The sequence below is a fragment of the Grammomys surdaster genome, unplaced genomic scaffold (assembly GCF_004785775.1).
Source record: "Grammomys surdaster isolate TR1022 unplaced genomic scaffold, NIH_TR_1.0 231335, whole genome shotgun sequence".
In the NCBI taxonomy this organism is placed as follows: Eukaryota; Metazoa; Chordata; class Mammalia; order Rodentia; family Muridae; genus Grammomys; species Grammomys surdaster.
The window spans coordinates 2,931-23,780 of record NW_021624544.1 but is presented as its reverse complement, the minus strand read 5'-3'; the positions used below and the strand labels follow the sequence as shown (position 1 = coordinate 23,780).

General features: G+C 38.7%; 1 protein-coding gene across 1 annotated transcript; it reads left to right on the top strand.

Moving 5' to 3' along the window:
- Positions 1-2,676: 2,676 nt before the first annotated feature.
- LOC114616029 (ralBP1-associated Eps domain-containing protein 2-like) lies at positions 2,677-11,209 on the top strand (the record flags this gene model as incomplete). The annotated part of the gene is made up of 3 exons (XM_028761576.1): positions 2,677-2,802; positions 4,934-5,057; positions 11,112-11,209. Coding segments are annotated over exons 1-3 (348 nt in total), but the record flags the coding sequence as incomplete, so codon positions are not given.
- Positions 11,210-20,850: the final 9,641 nt, after the last annotated feature.

Below are 20,850 nucleotides of genomic sequence, written 5' to 3'. Positions count from 1 at the left end.
GAGAGAGAGAGAGAGAGAGAGAGAGAGAGAGAGAGAGAGAGAGAGAGCCGTGCCCAAATTTTTACATAGGTTCTGGGAATTTGAAATGATTCTGGAGAAATGCAGAAGTGGCAGAATGTGTGAAGTCACAGTGTCCTTAAGGGTATCGTGGAGTCCTGGTACAACTGTTAGTGTTTGTAATGCTACATTGCATTCCATTGTTCCCTGGACCGAATGCATTGGCCAGGGAGCTTATACATACCAAGCATCTTTTGGCTTTTTTTTCCTGAAGAAATACTTGAAGTAGACATATCTTTTCATGGCCAACGAGAGTAGAAAGTATTTTGTATATTCTTGTCTGTGTTTTATGTTCATTTTGCAGACTGAGCTGAAAGGCACAGCTTTCTCTGAACAGTCACAGGATTAGCTTCTGTGTGATTCACTAAGACTTTGGAGTTGTCCTTGCTTACTTTTTTGCTCAGGTACTATGCTTTCAGAGAAAGTACCCTTAGTCACTGAACAAAACTTTCTGGGGAACTGGAGAGATGGCAGTTAAGAACAGTAACTGCTCTTACCTTGTTTTTTCCTATGTTAATTTAGTTATGATTGAGATGTAAGATTCAAAGCAATGACTATAAAACGACCTTCTGTGATCACTTGGGATCCATCACTGTATAGTAGGTGCTTTACTGGTTAATTTTCTATAAAGCTTCACTAGCAAATTCAATGTACAGATGACAAAAACCACTCAGTCCAAAGACATGAAGTTTTGCCTTTTTAAAAGCTTGTAGCCGCTTCAGGGAGATGATACTGTCATGAGTTGCCAAGGATAAGATATACGGTTCCAATTCTGCTAAGTGAGAGTTGTTTATAAATCCCAGGACTGAAGAAAGTCCAGGAAGAATTCAGCTGTATTGTGTCTTTCACTGTCTGGTGGCCATCTGGAGATAAAAGCTTGTTTCCTAGGCAAATGATTCTGGAGAAATGCCATAGCCAAAGTGGGAGAATGTGTGAAGTGACAGTGTCCTTAAGGGTATCATGGAGTCCTGGTACAACTGTTGGTGTTTGTAATGCTACATTGCATTCCATTGTTCCCTGGACCGAATGCATTGGCCAGGGAGCTTATACATACCAAGCATCTTGACTTTTTTGCTTGAAGAAATATTTGAAGTAGACCGATAGTTTCATGGCCAACCGAGTAGAAAGTATTTTGTATGCTCTTGTCCTATAGTTTAGATCCATTTGTGAGACCCATTTGAAAGAGATATTTCTGTAAACAGAGCTACAGAATCAGCTTCTGTGTGACTCACCAAGACTCTGGAATTTCTTTTTACCTTTTCCCTTTTGAAATCCATTTCTGTCTTCAGTGCTGAAGAGCTGCCCATGATTGGGAAACATTCAAACATTAAAAATGGTGACCATCTTTCTTTAGAGAGGAGTCTTGATTTAAGTTTTCAGGTTGATTTATCTATTTACGTCTCTTGGGTCCTTAGCTGATTGATCACACAGGAATTTGTCATAATTGCCTACCTCTTTGACTCAAATGTGGACATAGCAACTAAAAATAAACATGTGGATATTAGCGAACCAGGGGCCTTCTTTGCCTGGGGAGTAGCATACTTGCTGTTGCTAAGATGTTTCCTGGCTTTAGCACAGCATCCATCATTGGAAGCACAGCTGTATTTTTGGAGTGGAGGGATGACAGAAGTGCATAGGCACACTGGGAATTATCCTGAACAATGGCTACAGATGCAAATCATTATGCCTAATCCACAACCTTATCCTTATTTGTGTGGATCTTTGTGTCACATGCTTGTATGTGACTTGCTGTGCTGAGAACTAAAAGCATGCCAAAGAATCATTATCATTTTCATTTTCAGAATAGTTTGTCAGAATTTGAAAGATAAGGAAATATACCAGGCAGACCATTTTTTTCACTGTGAGTGGCCAGTGGTTTTGACTTTAGAATAGCTAAATGTTAGAATAATTACTCTGACTGCATACCACTTTCTTATCAACAGGCAAACAGAGATTGAGTGTGAAAATTCATAAAAGAATTATATTGAGTAGGAAACTAACCCAGTAAGTTTACCCCAGGAATGGAAGTCATTAATGTAGGTCACTGGCAAGAACCAGCTTGCTTGGGTTCAAACTGCATCTTGCCCAGAGATGAATTGTGTAGTCCCAGGGGACATTCTATAGCTTCTTCACATCACTTTCTACAGCTGTAAAGGGAGTTGCTAATGCTAGTTTATCTTACAGAATTGCTGTGAAGATAAATGGGTCAGTATTTGCAGTCTCCTAACACTGCATCTGGTGTACTTAAGCATTTATAAGCTTTGCTTGCTATTGTTGCCTCTTGTTTTGATAAAATTTTACGTCCTTCCTCCCCCCACCCCAGAATCAAGTGGGAGTTAGTTCCAAACCTGAATTTGTTCTGTGATGATTCTAGCAGCATGGAAAAATGTTATGCTGGAATACCTTGGTTAAACATTACATTTCTTTCTTGTGACATTATTATAGAAGTCTCCATTGTGCCTGAACTAAAATTTAAACTATATTTAGTGCTCTAGAATTTTCCCTTAAATTGATTTATTTTTGGGCCATTGAGCTTCCCCGTTTTGCAGTTTTAAGATAAAGCCTCACAGAAGCTTTTCTACTTCTGCTTCTAAAGAACTGCCTCTGCCTCGCTTTGTGATGTCGAAGAGTGATGGTGAGATACGGTTTGGGAACCCAGCTGAGCTGCATGGAACGAAGGTTCAGATTCCATACTTAACCACAGAGAAAAATTCCTTCAAAAGAATGGACGATGAGGATAAACAGGTAACGGTGTCTGATTTGGCACATTCATTTGATTCTGACTGAGAGGCCTCTTGGAGCATAGCCTCTTGTCTGTTGCCAAACTCCCAGCAAATATTGCCATCTGTAACACAATTACAGAATTGAAAATGAGCCAGGGAAGTTTTCTTGTAGCAAGAAGAAGCTGACACATAGGAATTACTGCTAGCCACCCACTGGCCCTTTAGAATCTGCCTTAGTGTAGAATTGTGCCTCAAATAGTGCCATTGATTTAATACACTTACTTGATTTATCTAGGTCAGTGGTTTTCTAAATGGTGTCATTGACATGTAACTTCTAAAGCAACATGGAAACAAACAACAAAGCCAAAACCAAACAGAAGAAATGGAATGTCTAGGAGTTAGCAAGTATTCTCCTCCAAAAAGAAACCCTGAAATAGTCTATGATCAAACATGGTTGGAAAGTATGTCCTCATATCCCATTCTTATGGGAAAGACTAAATCAGCCTTGGAAATTTAGAATGTATATCACCAGGCAGGTTCTACTGTAAAGAGACCTGGAGATCTATGTTTACCAAACTCTTTTAAAAAAAAAGAATCAGGGAATCCTTTCTTGGGAAACATATATAGAACAGCATCTCTACAAATGTTATTACCTACTTACCAGGCTCAGAACCAGAATAGGGAGGGTGGGCTTTTAAAATCAGGCTAGTAATTGCAATCATCAGGTGGTAATTAATAAAGAAAAAAAGGATGCCATTATAGTGGGTCTATCAGGAAGAGACAAACAGTCATTATGATATAACTCATTCTTTTGATAAAGAGACGTGCAGAGAATCAGATTCTATTCAACAGTGTTTTCTCTAAGGTAAAGGAACATGCTATATTTTAGGAAGAATTGAACCAAGATGTTTTAAAAATGCAATGAATATTAGATGGTTATATTAGAAAATTAGCTTACATGGTTTACTTTGATGGTTTTGGATATTCAAGGTTGCAAGTTCCCTTTATTTTATTTCTTTTTTGACACAAAGGGTTTGTCCATATATCAGACTTATGTGGTCTTCCTGCCTTCTGAATGCTGTATTACAGGTGTGCTTCATCATGCCTGGCCAAAGTTTTATGTTTACAGTTAGAAGAGGTGTATCTCATTTTGTCAAACAACTCCGTGTAAGGTTGCTTTAATCATTTAAGTGGCATATTAGAAAGACACAGGAATTTGTAGTCTGTATACTTTCGTATGAGTCTATAAAGTAGTAGATTCCCCAGAAAAATTTTAGGTCTTATCTCAGATCATGTATTTATTTTTAAATTAAAGAATCTAATGTAGTCTCAGGGTTATAAAAAGCATCATATCTCTGTTCTTTGGGTACCTCATGCTTACAGTCTATTAGCAGTCCTTAAAAAAAATAAAAGGAGGAAGAAGAGGAAGAGGAGGAGGAAAAGGAGGAGGACAGGGAGGAGAATGAGGGTGAGGATGAAATCCAGTAAGCAGGCCCAGGCTGCTTATTTGGCCTAAAGTCTTGTATCATATTCATAGTTGAGATGGGATTCCAATTGTACTTGTGAAGGCTTTCATCTATCTTAGTATTTTGAAGCATTTTAGATTGGGTGACTATGTTTTAGAGTCTCTCAATGTGAAACAAACAACTTTTCAACATTTAATTTTGTCTAATAAGGTCTAAGAATACTCACCATTAAACATTAAACATTTAAAATATAAATTTTACTGCATTTTCTGGATTTATACTTGATGAATACAAATTCAGTAAATAGGAATCTTAGAAAGGAAGACTCATTAATTCATTAATTGAATGAAAATGGAATCTGTCCACAATTGAGGTTTATGAATGTTTTCTCATGTGATCAGTGTCTTTTATTTTCCAGAGGAAAATATTTTTGGGCTAACTGCAGGCGTTTCGGGCTGTATTAGTAATTTAGGTAGCACAGCACTGGCGAGCCTGTATCCTCTGGGTGTCTTTGGAATGAATACTTCCTTTTTGCTATGCTGCATTTTTGAGGAAACATTTCTCTTCATTTATTAAATCAGCCAGGTCACCAACCGTAGAGTCACATTTTGCTTCTTAAACTGCAGCTCAAAATGCCAGGTTTCTCCAGTGGTTGCCTCTGAACTCTGCTCTGGTTCTTTGAAGCAGGAAACACAGTCTCCCACGATGTCACCCCTCGCCTCCCCTCCTTCTTCCCCGCCTCATTACCAGAGGGTGTCCTTGAGCCATGGCTACAGCAAACTGCGGAGCGGCACAGAACAGATGCATCCAGGTAAGAGGCGGCCAGGGGGCCAGCTGTCACAAGCAATGTCTTAGAGTCTTCTTAATCTACCAGGCAGCAATGCCACCAGCTGCTTAATTTCCTGATTTAATTACTCTTGTCTTTGGAAACATGGCTCAATTTCATTTTATATTCTCAAGCAAAGTATTTTTTAAATGAAATTAAGCATATCTCAGTATTGCTTTGTTTCCTAGTCTGGAAGCTGGTTCGTCTTTAGACTTGTAAACAACTATTTAGATGATTTAATATTTTATATTCAAATAGCATTAAAGGAATGTAGCATGTATAAAGGGGTTGTATTTTTTATGAGAATTGTTATTTCCTTCTGCAAGGACACTAAACATATTTACTCAGTAACTGCTTTTATGAAAATTCTTTAAAAATATAACTGCAAAAAGCAAAAGAGTTGACCCCATCTTTAAGGAGTGGGGACATGAATGAAAATATTGAGCTTTTATGTTTTAGGATAAGGATAAAGGAATTGCTAGTGGTAGCGTTTTGCTGAGAAACATGAAGCATGCCTAGTTCTGGGGCTGTCTGCTGGCTCATATTGATGCTTTCTTGGTCAGTTCAGGGGTAAATGTGTGAGTTGGTCCTCAGGATGACTTGCAGAGCTGGCTGTCCAGACTGCAATGTGTGAAACTCCATAAATTTACTGCAGCACCTTGTTATTCTGTGGTTCACATCTCTAGTTTCAGATATAGTTTCTAGTTTCTAGTTCAGTGTATTCCAGAGTAGAATGTCCTATAGCCCCCTGCCCAGTTTGTGGGATATGGTGGAAATGACTCAGTTTCTGCAGGATTTTATTGCATTAGAAGAAAAGCAATGACTTCTAAAGGGTCAGAGAAATAAAACGATATTTTAGGCTGAACTAAAGAGAGGCTGTCCTTTTGCTGAGAGAAGCAGGTAGGATGTTATGAAAAAGCTTTGGGTTAGAACCAGAAGGTTGGGCTTGGGAGGCCCCTGAATGCCTTTAGGCAAACCATTGAGCTTCTATGAACCGTATATTTTCTTTTAAAAACAGTGATGAGGGTGTTAAGAAGATTCAGTGGAAATCTGAATGTAAACTTCTCTGGAAATTACATTCTGTGCAATGCAAGATGGTGTTCCTAATAGAGAGTTAAAAAATTCTCCTGAAAATTATCTATCTCATTGTTTTATGAAACTGCACAGGGTTGAGAATTCATTTTCCTCTTGTTCTTTCCCTTTTAAAAAAAGATGTACAACTGTTTCTTCTCTTTCAAATCTAATTTGGGCTTAGAAACTAATGTTTAGTCCACAGGTAAGTCCATCTGCGTTCTTTTAAGTCAGCCTATCATTAAGTTTTACCTTTGATAGTCCTTGTTTGTGTCCTCTATTTCCTGCTCCATCCTCTCATCCTATGCTAAGTGGGCTCCTGTCCCTGCAGCACTGAAGAGGCAGCCCGCTTCCCTCCTTTCTGGACTCTGAGGAGTTGATGCCAAGGCTCTGTATGACATCATTCATTTTTATACTTTCTTTGAAAGTGGTAAAATCTGTGTATGACAAAGTGCACATATTTGAAGTATTTAATTTAAATTTTAACAGATGTTCATGTAGGTACCACTGATATAAAACCATACCATTGCACTGCACATGCCTGTTTCCAACCACACCCTACCCTGAAATGCAATACTGTTGTGACTTTTGTCAATTTTGATTACTTTTACTTCTTTTAGAACTTCATGCAAAAGGAAACATGCAGACTGATTCTACTAGTGTCTGCTGTCTTCTCAATGTAACAGTCAAAATTCCTACCATTGTATTGATAGTTCCTTTCATTTTATTATTCAGGATGTTTCATTGCAAGGATAATCATGGATTAATGATCCTTCTCCTGTTGATGAACTTTTGGGCAATCTGTAGTGTTTGGCTATTATGAATAAGGATACCATAAATATTTGTTCATGAGTCTTTTTATGACTTACATTGTCATTTCCTTGACACTTAGGAGTAGAATCTTTGGGTAGGGGTGTGAAAACAGCCACAGTTCCACTTTGAAGTGGAACTTCAGTGTAATGACATCTTCAGGGTTCTACAAAAGAGTCCTCTCCTTAGAGAAAGATGATGTGTCTACTTCTATATGAAACCTCTTGTAAAGGAATTGAAGAGTTACTTGGTTTGCTTTTGACTTGCATATTTTGGGTTTCATTTGATAAGGAGGAGAGTTGAGGCACTGAATAATATGTACCCTTTTCATGAGTTTAGGTTCAGTTGAGGAGCGAGCCAGAAAGCAGATTGCTGCTGGCCTGACTGTCAGCTTTGATGCTCATGTAGCTACATGGGGAACATTCCTTAGATATATGGTTGATTTAGATACCCACTTTTTCAGCCACAGGCAGCCTTGGCCAACCTAGCCTTTTCCCATAGTAGAAGAAAAACCTGTCTTTCTAAAGTGAGCTCCTGTCTAGCTGAGTTTTCACTGAAGGCAGACTGGTAAAATACAGCTGTCTCTCCATGTTATGATCCCTATAGGTAAGGGATTTGAGCTGAGGTTCACATGGTACCCTCTTCCCCTCTGGGTCTCCTTTGGGGTAGATGAACCCTCTCTGTTATGGGAAGTACAGGTCCATGGGTTTCATTAGAATTTATGAGCACTAGGTTCCTAGCTATGCTTTGGCTTACTGTGCTTGAAACCTTTTGGTAAGGTGCAGTTCATATGAAGAGTTTATTGCGGTTCCATCAACATGGAAAAAAATATCTTAATTGTCAGAGGAAAATTCTTGCCTACTAGTTGAAATTTGCTTTGAAGATAGACTATGTATTATCTATGAAATTGTCTTTTGTAGTTCTACATTTATGTGTACTTCTAGTAGGTTCTGAAATGCACTAAATGTGTTACCAAGCAGTCACTTAGATATTTTAATCTGTTATAATTTGGTGTTTTAGTTGCTAGGAAGAAATGCAAAATGCAGTTGTGAGCCTGGAGGGTTTGTTGTGTTCTTTGTTTCTTTCTTCCTTTCTTCTGTCTGTCTGTCTGTCTGCCTGCCTGCCTGCCTGCCTGCCTGCCTCCCCTCTCTTTCTTTCCTTTCTTCCTTTCTTCGATCCAGTCCTGTTCCTTTCCTTTTCTCTACTTTCTTTTTTGAGGCAGGGTCTCATGAGTACCAGTCCAGCCTGCTAAGCTTACAGGTGTACAACAGTCCAGCCTTTTTGGTGTTCTTGATGTGTTATTGTTGTACATTCTTTATTTTAAAACCATCAAACCATGCTAAATGTGGTACCATAACAGCCACCTCTGCTCACCACCCAATTTTATTTATAAGTAAGTTACAGAAAGAAGCAGTTTATATATTTATATATTTTAAGTCCTCAAAGTGTTAGCCCACAGAGATGAGAAATGGCTTCATTTTGGGTGATAATTTCTCCTTTCTGTTGGAGCTGGTTATATTTAACTGTCTTGTTACCATATTTGGCAAGGCCATTATTATGTGTTCTGGAAATAAAAGGAGTATAGAATATCATTCATTTTTGAGGCTTAGAAACTTCTTTTAAAGGTAGTGACATCATTTAAAATATTTTAGTTATTTTTAGTAGAATAATAAATATATAATACATTTATTCATTTTTGTATACTTGGTTTTACATTCTGTACAATAAGAAAGATAACCATTTATTTTTATAGTATATTATAATGTTAAGTTTTAATGTTCAAAGTTCATATTAATTTTCTTTAGGGGTTATATGATGAATTGAATAATTTAAATAGGGAGGTATTTATACATTATAACTAGATTTGGGTATTTATAATTTTAAAAGAATTACAAGGCTTATTTTTATTTAAAAAAATCAAACCTTTATTTTTATGTTATGCTTGCAAGTGTTTTGCCTGCATGTAAGTTTGTACACCAAGTCCTTGTGGTGCTGGTGGCAGCCAGAAGAAGGTGTTGGGTCCCCTGGGACTGGAGTTATAGTTGTGAACTACCATATGGGTGCTGGGAATTGAACCTGAGTCCTCTGAAAAAGAAATCAGTGCTCTTAAGCCACTAAGTCATCTCTCTAGCCCTCAGAAAACTTAACTAAAAAATTCATTGTAAAATAAAAATTTGATAAAAGATAAAAATATCTCTCTGGGTTCCCTGAGGGACAAGCCTGACTGCATAGGGGTTGATGTCAAATGTATCCCCTCTCCAGGAAAAAGACATCGGGACGGGTATGGCCCTCATGCCTCACTGGACAACGACAGGGGGACTGGAGCCATTACAAGGTCCCCTTCAAATACTGGAGGTCAGGCCTCTTTCCCTGCCTTAGCAAGTTTAGAATTGTCACAGCCCTTCTATACTTAGAGAAGGGAGGAGATGTCAGGGGCAGCCCTGCTTACACACTGTAGGCCTAAAATCAGCCATAGGCCTAAAATCAGCAATAGGCCTGTCATATATGTATACTAACACCAAGTCTTGGGTCTCAGTGGAAAAACATTGAAACAGATGGCTATAAGCTAATGTCAACAGGCAGCTTTTGTGGAAATTTATAAGCCTGAGTAGTCATAGACCTTGTAAATAGGTAGCCTAGGCAGACGATACCAACTTAGATAAGGTCAAGCAAGTCATAGGCAGAGTCATAGTGACTTGTCCCCTGAACCTTCACCCAGCCGATACCTGGTTCTGAAGATATCTGTATTCCCCCTGAACACCCACACTTCAGTGTCATTCCCTTCCCCACATCCTGCCTTTCTGTGTTTATAACCCCTGTGTGAATGAACTATGATTTGAAAAAAAAATTATAAAAAAAAAAAGAAAAAAAATTGAGGAAACTCCTTTTCCCACTGAAAGTATTTATAAATATGGACTACAGAGAAAGTTCTTCATCTAAAATGATACCTTTTGGGGTTGGCGAATTAACTCACTGATTAAGAGTACTGACTGATCTTTCAGAGGACCTGGGTTCAGTTCCTAGCTCCCACACTGAAGCTTGCAGCTCTCCATAACTCCAGGTCTGGGGAATCCAGTGCCCTTTTCTGGTCTCCATGGGCTTCAAGCACACACATGTTGTACAGGCACATATGCAGGTAAAACATCAAAACACTCAAAATAAAATGATACTTTTTACTATGTATAGATGATGTGTATAAGCATTAAGCCCACATCAAATAGGCAGTGCATTCCAGGCTCAGAATCAGTTTCCTTTCCAAAAAAATTATAGTATAGTTCCCATGCTTTATTGGGAGGGATTAAATGTACAATTCAATTAGGGGAAAATACTATTTTGGATTCCACAGTTTTCTACTTGATGTACAGTTGAGTTTTATTCGTTCCTAATTCATTTTTTTAAACTCAAGGCTATTGTTTCCTTTTACTTTTCTCTCCCCAAATGAATGTAAACTTTGTTTGAATATAGCATTACATCGGTAAAAGGAGCAACCAGTGTCTGAATTCATTGGCTTTTAAGTGATAAGGGATCCAATGGAGGTAGTGCATGGCATGCTTCAGTTTTGATCCCACTAGAAGAAAAGAAGGAGGAAGTCAAAATAGCCCATCAGCCATCCAGGCAAAGTACAGCCTGTCCTTAGATAGATACAGTTTATAAGGCTGGAGGTGCTGAGTATTCAAACCAGGCCTTTGTTTAATTCTCACCTACAGCCAAGTATTCATTTTAAGCTAAAATCACATCCTTCAAAACCATGAATGAACACAAAAGTGAGCTCCACTACTTCAGGTCATGGTCCAAGATTACTGCCCCCCTAACAAACCCAGCACTAAACAGTAACTACTTGCAATATGGCACGTTTCTACTATTGACTTACTCTGCGGTTCTCACTGCATCACCCTCTTGCCTTATTCCTAACCTTAACCTGATGTGAATCCTTTTGGTCTTATTATGGTATTGCTTAAACATCTTTAGATAGCTTAGTGAAATTATGGGGGTAAGAGGATCAAGATTTGTAAGTCTTAGGTAGCTTTCCGATTGTATGTCCCTGTTCCTTTATTACCTTTTTCTTGAAAAGCACATGCTACATCACCTTGAATGTGAAATGATAATTTTGAAATAGAATCTTTGTATACCCTGCTAACATTCTCTCTTGTTTTTCAGCTCCATATGAAAGTAGGCAGCCCGTTGGCCAGCCTGAGGGACCCTCCTCAGAGGGTCCAGGAGCCAAGCCTTTTCGACGTCAGGCATCTCTTATTCGGGTAAGTGATGATGTGGGCCTACATCAATGACAGAATTGGGAGAACATTTATACTGTGGAGATATGGCATTTAGAGATGGAGATATGGCTCAGTAACTACAGGCATTTGCTGCTCTTACAGAGGATCAATCTTCAGGTCCAAGTTCCCACATAGACAACATACAACTATTTGTAACTCCAACTCCAGGGAGTCTAACACCCTCTTCTGGCTTCCATGGATAGCAGCATGCATGTTCACATACCCATATACACCATATATGCATACAGTTACTTAAAAATAAAAATAACTGTTATAAAGAAAACCATGAAAGAAATATGGCATTTAAAATTAATTATTTTATAGTTAGCACATGAAGTAAGGGGCTTCATTTTGATATTTTTTTTCTATTGGGTAGAGTGAGGCTGCTTATGTATCTGAGGCTGATTCTTTTGCTTCTACCTCCCAAGAGCTGAGATTGCAGGCATGGTCACCATGCTTAGCTTCACTGTAACATTTCATACATGTATATCATACTTTGTATCCCACCATGACCCTTTCCTGTCCCCTGCATCCTTCCTTACGGATTTTCTTCCTTCCACATACTCTATCCTTCTGCCTTCCTGTCAAATATAGTTCATTGTCTTCTATTGAGGAGCATGGCTTTTTGATTATTCTCTATTTTGTTTCAAGAAAGGTATAAAAGTACCCCTTCATTCAAAGATTACATTTTTTGCTTGTATATTTTCTCATTTGTTTTTATCCCTTTCAGTCCCTAGAATAAACTAGAGGTTGTCTCTTGATCTTCAGTGTTTCTAAAGCATCCCTACCCCTTTATTTACTTAATCATGGGGCACCTTCTTCAGTAGAGCTTCACATTTCCTGTAGCAGCTTGTCTCGTGTTTGCCTTATTCTTTATTACTACTTGTATAATGCCTAATTAACTGTTTTCCATTTGCTGTGTGTCTCCAATTATGTGGTAAGCATTTGAAAGGCTGCAGTAGTTCTGTATTCTCTCTGTGCCTCAGACAATGCCATTAGAATAGCAATTTATGTGTAAGTATAAGCAAGTACTACTTCCTGTATGTAATATATAAAATATTATGGCACAAATATAATGTTATTAAGTTTCTTCTGATCACATCATAGCTTAGATACTTTCAGCTTCTAATTCTCTAGTGTTTTCCTTCTGTTCCCCCACCCATTCACAGCCGTTGTCTTGTGTAATATGTCTAAGTCCTTTTGTGGAGAAGATACATTATTATTAAAGAAAGATGTGTGTGTGTGTGTGTGTGTGTGTGTGTGAGAGAGAGAGAGAGAGAGAGAGAGAGAGAGAGAGAGAGAGAATGAATGAATGTACATGGGGAGAAACTATATCAAAAAGCAAAAAGGTAGGTTTACTATTTAACATGAAAGACAAAAGGAAGTGGGTGGTGGTTTGTATAACCTTTCAGTTGTGGAACTCAGGAAGAAGGACCATTTTTGCACAGGCAGTTCTACTCAAAATAGAAGAGTGAAGTCAAACACTCCCACAAAGAAGTGGGCTGCTTGTTTGGAAGAGAATAAACAGTCTGCAGAAGATTCTTGAGTTCAGTGAATGGCTTCTGGTCATAGGACACCGTTAAACATGACACAGCACTCGATCTTAAAGCAATGCTCTATTTGCAAAGAACTCTCTAAAAGATAGCAATTAAGCCATATGTGATATATTTAATGTTTCTTATAATTATAAGCTCTAGGCACTGTTGTCTCTATTAGTATAGATGGATGGTTGAGAGAAGTCAAGAGGCGAGTCTGAGACTTCATTCATATCTAGTATATGGCAGAGCCGGCATTTGAGTCTAGCAGAGTTCAGTATTAAAGCCTGTACTTTAAACACTTAGCTCAATATTAAAGTTCCATATTACATGAAGACTAGATTACATCTTGAACAAACATCAGGTATTATAATATCACCTCTCTGTGGTGTGTGTGTGTGTGTGAGAGAGAGAGAGAGAGTGTGTGTGTGTGTTGCTGGAGTTGGACCCCATGACCTTGCCCATGCCAGGTGAAAACTCTACTTCTGCACTACATCCTCATCCCAAAAGTATTCTTGGTAGTCTGTTATTTGAGAGAATACCTGTCAGGAGTGTCAGGAGTTCAAGGTCATCCTTGAGCACATAGGCAGTTCAGAGTCAACTTCTAAAATTCAAGACACTAACTTAAAAAAAAAGAAGAAGAAGAAATAAAGAAAAGAAAAGAAAGAAAAGAAAAAGAAAGAAAAGAAAACAAAGACATTCTCCTTTAAGGCCAATACAGATGAGTTTCACCCTCAAGTCATAATGGAAGATTGTTTCTTCAGCTGAGCCCCAGATGTAGTACTTGGCTATGTTTTAGAGATCCCATGGTATAAAAATATGTGCCTTTAAACATTAGACCCGTACAGATTGGGGAGGCATGTTTACATTAGGGAAGGCATTGGAGGGATTCCTCTCAAAACTTTAAGGTGTGGCCTGCAGGTTCCTGCAGAGCATGTTCTGTTTCTATACAGAGGAAATCTTGAGTGGGTAGAACACAGATCAAATTTAGGAGTGGATCTTCAGCTTCACAGGGGTAGGATGGGGCCCACTGGACCCTTCCTGCCAAGTTCCCTGGAAGCAAGGCCATGATCCCTTATTTGGATTGGTATCCTGTGATCTGTCTTCTAATCTCTAGGTTTCCTTTCTGCTGAGAAATATGCTTCTTGAACCCTTCACTTGACAAATATTTAGTGAATACCTATAAAGTACCAGACACTATATTAAATGATGTATGCCATCAATAGGCCCCACCCTTGTGGAACTTTCAGGCTATTGTAGGACACAATTATTAATCAAGCCATCACAAAGACAACATGGTTATAGTATATGATGTGAATAAAAATTACGCTGCACTTTGAAGGCAAAAATGGTAGTAGAATATAACCTAGACATACAGACAGAGGTTAGTCAATGAAGACTTTTTTTTGGGGGAGTAACAGAGTTCAGGTGGGAAGGATAGCAGAGATATTAGCCGTATAAGGTGGTAAGGATGGGGAACAGATAAGAAAGCAGACAGAGCTAAATGTACAAAGACATTTTCTATGTACTTAGAATTTTGTGCACATAAATTCAGTGCTCACAGCTGCCTTCTAGGATAACACTTTAACTTCCATTTTAGATGACAAAGTCTAAGGTGTATATGTTTTATTGAGTTTTTCAAAGATCACAGCTGGGAAGTGGAAGGACTAGAGTTCAAGCACTGGACACCATTCCTCAGATACTGGCTCAGGAACTGGATGGAAGATGGTAATGTCATCTGTTATGCCAGGAAGCACTGAAAGAAACAGTGGTTCTGGGAAAAAATCCTAGCTGTAAGTTCAGCATTGGATTCCAGGAATGGAGCTTTTGAGACAGCCCAAAGGAGGTGAACAAGACTTTTATGTTTCTATGGATCTGAATTTTGGGGAGAGCCGAGGCTGGATATAGGTGTTTGGCAACAATTGGCTATTGAAAACACAGGAAAAAGAAAACAAAATAAAACAAAACAGGTTCTGCCCAGGTACAGCCTGACTCCACATGACCTGGAGTTCTTCCCGTTTTTTGTTGCAGTAACATCATGGTATGGATTTAGCAATATATCCCAGCAATATGCCAGTCTGACTCTCTCAATGTTTGCTTGTTCTCCTACCACCTGTTGAAACATGGCCTTCTGTTCAGGATGACAGCAAGGGACCTTTCTTGTCCAGGATGGCAGTCTGTGGTTTTTGTGGTGGGTGTATTTTCCTTTCTTCAGCTCTTAGGTTTCCTTCTTGTGCTTGCCAGTCTGGTTTGGCTGGACTCCATGTTACAGAAAGCAAAATGCCAATTTGAATTAGTCATGGAGATGAGATTTGAAGTGAAGGTTCTTAGTGGTAGGGGATTAATATTTATTGGGTATAGTGTTAAGCTAGTTGGAGTGACTAATTCCCCTCATGGTGCCATGTCCCTGTGCTGATGACAATCTATTCTCTTTGTTCTAGCTTTATTTGTGACCTTCTGTTCAAACCTTTCCTGCAAACAGTGGGGTATTGAAGCTATAGTTCACTGGTAAAGTGCCAGATTAGCATAGCAAAACCCATGTCTTTCATTCCACAGCACTTCCTAAGCTGGGAGCCATAGTACACAGCAGGAAGACCAGGAGGTCAGGGATATCCCAGCCCCAGGCAGCTCCCAGCACAGCCTGACTATATCATGAGATGCTAGTTTCAAATCACTGCCAACACCATAAAAAAGTTAGGAGGGGACGCGGCCTCAGGATTCTAGTGCAGGCCTTTAGAGACCCATGGCCAGTGCTATTATAGCCCATAGACTTGGCATTTTGGAGGTCTTTATGCCAAATTAATGTTCTATACTTTGGAATTGTTAGTCTTTTTCCTTAATATTTTAGTCACCTTTTTGTTCAAAGAATATATTTTTTTTCCTCATTAAAGTTTCAGACAGTGTTTTGGTGAATAGTTGATGAGAGTTTTTAAGCAAGTCTTCTCTTCTGATTTACCTGTTATCAGATCTTTAGAGGTCACTTGTAGTTTGCATTTCTCATAAGCCATTCTGGACATTTTGCATGTAGATTATGATTCAGTCTGCATAACATTTAGAGCTACACTTTCTGTTCCCACTTGGCTCTGTGTTTTACTAGGATTGTTGAAAATTACATCGGATAAAGTCTTGATTCTATGGATACCTTTGCTGTAATATCTTTGCAGTCTTCTTACTGCCCACCCTTAATGCACTGATTCTTTAAATCACTCGCCTTGTTACTGTTGCTTAGCTAGTAGAATGTGGTGTTGATGTGTTGCCATCTGCCAGTCTTAGATGGCTCACTGTGACTTTCAGCTGATGGGTCTTTCTCACAGAAGCAGCTCCAAGCCTCACTCTCCTTGTTCCACCACCCATTACCATGAACCAGAATGATGGTCATTGTCTTCGACTCCTCCTTCATCCCTCATGTTCATTCAGTTATCAAGTCCTGAACATTCTATGTTCGAGAAATTCTGTCCTGCTTTACTTGGTCCAGGCAATCATCACCTGTCAGGGAATCTGGAATATTAACTCCTACCCTGGCGCCTTCTAGCCATCATCCTCTTACAGATAATGTTCTTTTTTTTTTGGGGGGGGGTTAGGGTCTCACTATGTAGCCTTGCCTGGGATGGGATTTTCTGTATAGACCAAACTGACCTAGAACTCAGCAATGTGCCTGTCCCTGCCTCCCAAGTGTTGGGATTAAAGGCATCTAATACCATGTTTGGAAACATAGAGACCCTAAAAATACAAACAGGCAAGAGATTTAAATATTATATACCACATGTACATGTGCTGAAACTCTATATACCACTCATTATTATGTACAAATTTTATATTTTTAGGCTCAGTTAAAAATACATTTAGTTATCTCCTTCACAGCTGCCCATCCTATACTGACTTTGATCTGTCACTGCTTGTGGTTCTACCCATGTCATTTGTGTTCTCAAATATGGCTCCTGGGCTCTTGCATTGTTTGTTCTCTGCTTTCCTCTTCAGTCACAATAGCTCACTATTTCACTCTTGCCATACTGCTCAGCAACTACTTGTCCTTTCTCAGGCGGTCGGCATTTTGAGTGGGACCTTTATTCTTTATTTATTTACCTCTATTTTGCCTCTTTTGTTCTTCCTTTGTCTCAATTCATCTTTGCTTTTATTCTTCCAGGGAAAGCATGAAGTATGAGGGTTTCCTACTGTGCTCATGTATATGTAATGCCTACAATTTTCCATTCTTAAAAAAAACTAGTTTATTGCTCAATTGTATATTTATCTGTGAAACTCAGTCAGATGACTGGGAGTCTGATCATTATGAATTTTCATCTTAAAGGCAACTAGACATTTTTATATTCTTCCCAGAATGTTTTATGCAGACAAACAAATAGAATTATGTGTGTATTTGCATTCATTCGTTAATTCATTCATTCAAAAATGTTCATTTTTCATTTTATTCATTTATTTTTATTTAATCTTTTATTTTCATTTTATTTTTTTAACCCACATTTAGGGAGGCTGGTTTGGCAAGTGAAATTTCCTTGCAACTACTGATGAAACACAATTACCTTCTATTTTAAACAAAACCAGCCTCATTTTTGAGAACCTCACCAAGATTGCTGTCCAGCATCTTTTCCTGGAGGTCTGAACATTCCCATGTTGTGGAGAACAGTCTTAGTGTTCATCACTATTCTTTTTAGATAAAATAATGGCAAACAGAACTTGGAGTCTTTTAGGCACTTGCCATTGCACTTCGGTTTTGGGGTTATATTTTTGGTGCTATGAATTTTGTACCAAACTAGTATGGAAGTATATGCTAGCAGCATGTTCATATAAAAGCATTTATCATATGTAGTTGTATATTTGTTTCCCACTGAGTTTCAATTTTTTTGCCACATTTCTCCCCTACCACCTGAGATTTCACTTTAGACGCTCAGGGCCAGAAACAAATTCTCCCTAATCCTTGAGCCCCTTCAAATAGTTCTTAAGAGTTAAAGCAAGTTTGTAAGGATAAGAAAAGAAAGAAAGACATGCATCTCTGTTGGAATGTTGTTGGCATAGGTCAGAAGAGAATTGCTTGTGCCACAGGTAAATTGTTCCTGTAATACTTTTGATGAGAACAAAAAGAAACAGTTTTTTGGGGGAGGCCAACATGGCACTGAGATCATTGTTTGTTTGTTTGTTTGTTTTTCCTTTTTGTGTGCTATGAAAGTTATTTGTGGGTGGATTGGATCAGGATTCTGGCACGATGAGTACAGCAGAGCATAGCATAGATAATGGCTGAAAGATTAGGATCGGGCCAGGTGGGGTGATTCCCCGGGCCTCATGAGAGCAAAGCAAGTCAACAGATAAGACATGCTAAGCAGTGTCTCAGTCTCTGGTTACCTAGGGAAGTGGCCTACAAGGCAGTTTAGGGCCATCAGAACTCACTCAGTTTTTCAGAGGTTCATTTTGAGGAATGATTAGTCTCTTTGTATGTGGATGCTACATATGTATTGAATTAGACTTCAGGCCTTTTTTCATTCCTTCCTTTTGAATCTCCCCGCTTCCCCCTTGTCTGAGAACACTTGACTGTGTTGAAGCGCCCCAGTGGTTACTTCAGCATAATACTATGTCTACATTTAGTTCATATGTTTTCCTGTATTATCCATATAAGTCAGGATGATGTGCTTGCTTACCAGTAGCTTAAATTAAACAAACTTATGCAGAGACAAATGGGCCACCCCATGGTCAGTTTTCTCCTAATAAGGCCATGGCAATAGAATTTTGCAGTTTGGATTGTTTCATACTATACAGTGCACATTACACTGCAGATGTTATTTTAGGGCTGTGGGTTATGAGCTCTAAAGATGCTGAAAGATTTTTACAAAGTCAAATATTGAAAAGGATGCAGAGTGAAAAATGGCCCTCTGAGCACCCACTGGAGAAACAACCATGACCTTTTGTATAGTTGTATACAAAATACCTTATTTTACTTAATGTTGTATCTGACTCTTATCCTAATACTTATATAATTATAGGTAGTATACTCAAAGTATATAGTTCAGCCCTTTACCCAAGTGGTAACCTATTATACATCGGTTATATACTCAGCATTTTTCTTTAACAATAGTTTTTCTAACATTTTGTGGCAGCACACAAAACTATCTTGAACTAAAGGCTGGTGTGACTAGAGCCTGGAGTGGGAGGGAGATGAGACTTGAGATCAACATAGGACTCGATGGGCTTTGGGATTGCCTTTTTGGTGTGGGAAGCCGGAGGCTTAGAAATTAAGTTGTAAGTGAGGGTCCATCCCAAATTTGAATGCCAATTTGCATGCTTCTGGAACCTGAACTGTATTGGTACCTTCAGTCAGTAGCCTAAATCTCAGTATTTCTTGTTTTTAGCCTGAGTTCTTAGAGCACCTGTTTCCCATCTGGCCTCGGGCTATCTTGAGTGTGAAAGGGAGAACATCCTGGCCAAGACAGGCCAGGCAGCCTTGATATGACCTACAGGGATGGAGTAGAGCATTGTTACAGTGTTTTTGAAAGTCTGTGGCCTTAACAGAGTCTCATCTTACTACTGATTTCTTATTTTCTCATGGTCTTCTCTTCTAAGCATCTAGAAAAAAAAAACAATTGTAAAGGGCATCTTTCTGTCCAGAGAAGTAGACCTTGGTTTCTTATGTAAGAATTGGAGTGGTTACTAAGAAATGTTTATGTTCATCAAAATAGCTTCAGTGTTACATAGGAAAATAACAGTAAACTGATTGACTATATGGATGGTAGCCTATCTTCCAGATTCTTTCAACATGTGAAAACATGCCAGAGGCTGCTCACATACAAAAATTATGTGCTTAAAAAAGAGATTTTCTGAATAATCTTCTAGTCTACCAGCTGTAATCTGAAACTACATCAGATGATGGGGGAAGGTATAAATCTAACATAATTTATCATTCACATCTCAAAGTCAGATCCTAGACCTACAACACTTTCTGAAAAGGAAACAATTCCTTATTGTAGGATGAATGGATAGATGGATGGATAGATAGATAGATAGATGATAGAAAGTGATAACAATGGAGCTTGATGACACTGTGTTCATGTTCTGCCTCTTATTTCTAGGCATGTGGTTTTGGTAAACTACTTCATTTACCTAATCCCTTTTCCTGTTCTGCAAATTGAAAATAATGGATCCTACTTTACAGAGTTATTACAAGGATGAGAATTAATATATTAGTTACTTAAAGTAATCCACCATTTAGCAGAGTGGTAAATACATGTTACCAAACATTCACTTATGTTCATGGGGATAGCTTTCTTTTGTTTGAGAAGTTCATATATGCATATAATGTATTTTTGATAAAATCTACCGCCCTTCCCTCCTCTCTAGCTTCTCCATATGTCACACCATTATTTATTATCAGCTTTATATACTTAAAAAATTCCATTGAATCCACTATATGTACATGGGTAAAGGACAATCTCCTGAGGCATGGGTATCCACAAAAACTGCCTCTCCTTCCCATAGCAGCCATCATTTACCAATAGCTCCTCAGCCAGGGGTGGGAGTTCACAAGCCCCTTCACATGCTAAGATTTTTAGCTGGCTTGATTTTGTATAGGTATTCCTGTAGTCACAGGTGCTGTGAGTTCATGTGTGCAATGACACTGTCATGTCAGGCAAACATGGTTTCACTTCAGATGTCTACTGCCTGTCTCTTATGTTCTTTCTATCTCCCTCTTCCATGATGCTCCTTGAGTCTTGGAGACTGGGGGATGTGCTATAGTTGTCCATTTAGAGCTGAGCACTCCATAGTCTTATATTCTTCATACACTGATCAGCTGTGGGTCTCTTATTAATCACCAACTACTGCAGTAAGAAGCTTTTCTGATGAGACTCAAGAGACTAATCTAGGGAGCGGTTTATTATGACATTCATTTAGCAGAATAATAATAGTATTATGTTTTCCCCTAGGGCATATGGCCTAGCAAGCAATAGATTTTTGGCCCAGTTAATGGTGCCATACATGAGTTTTGTCTTATGGAGTAGCCTTTAAATTCAACCAGAAAGTGGCTAGCTACTCCTATAGGAGTATAGCATTCTTGCTTCTATAAACACCATTGGGCATATCTTGCCA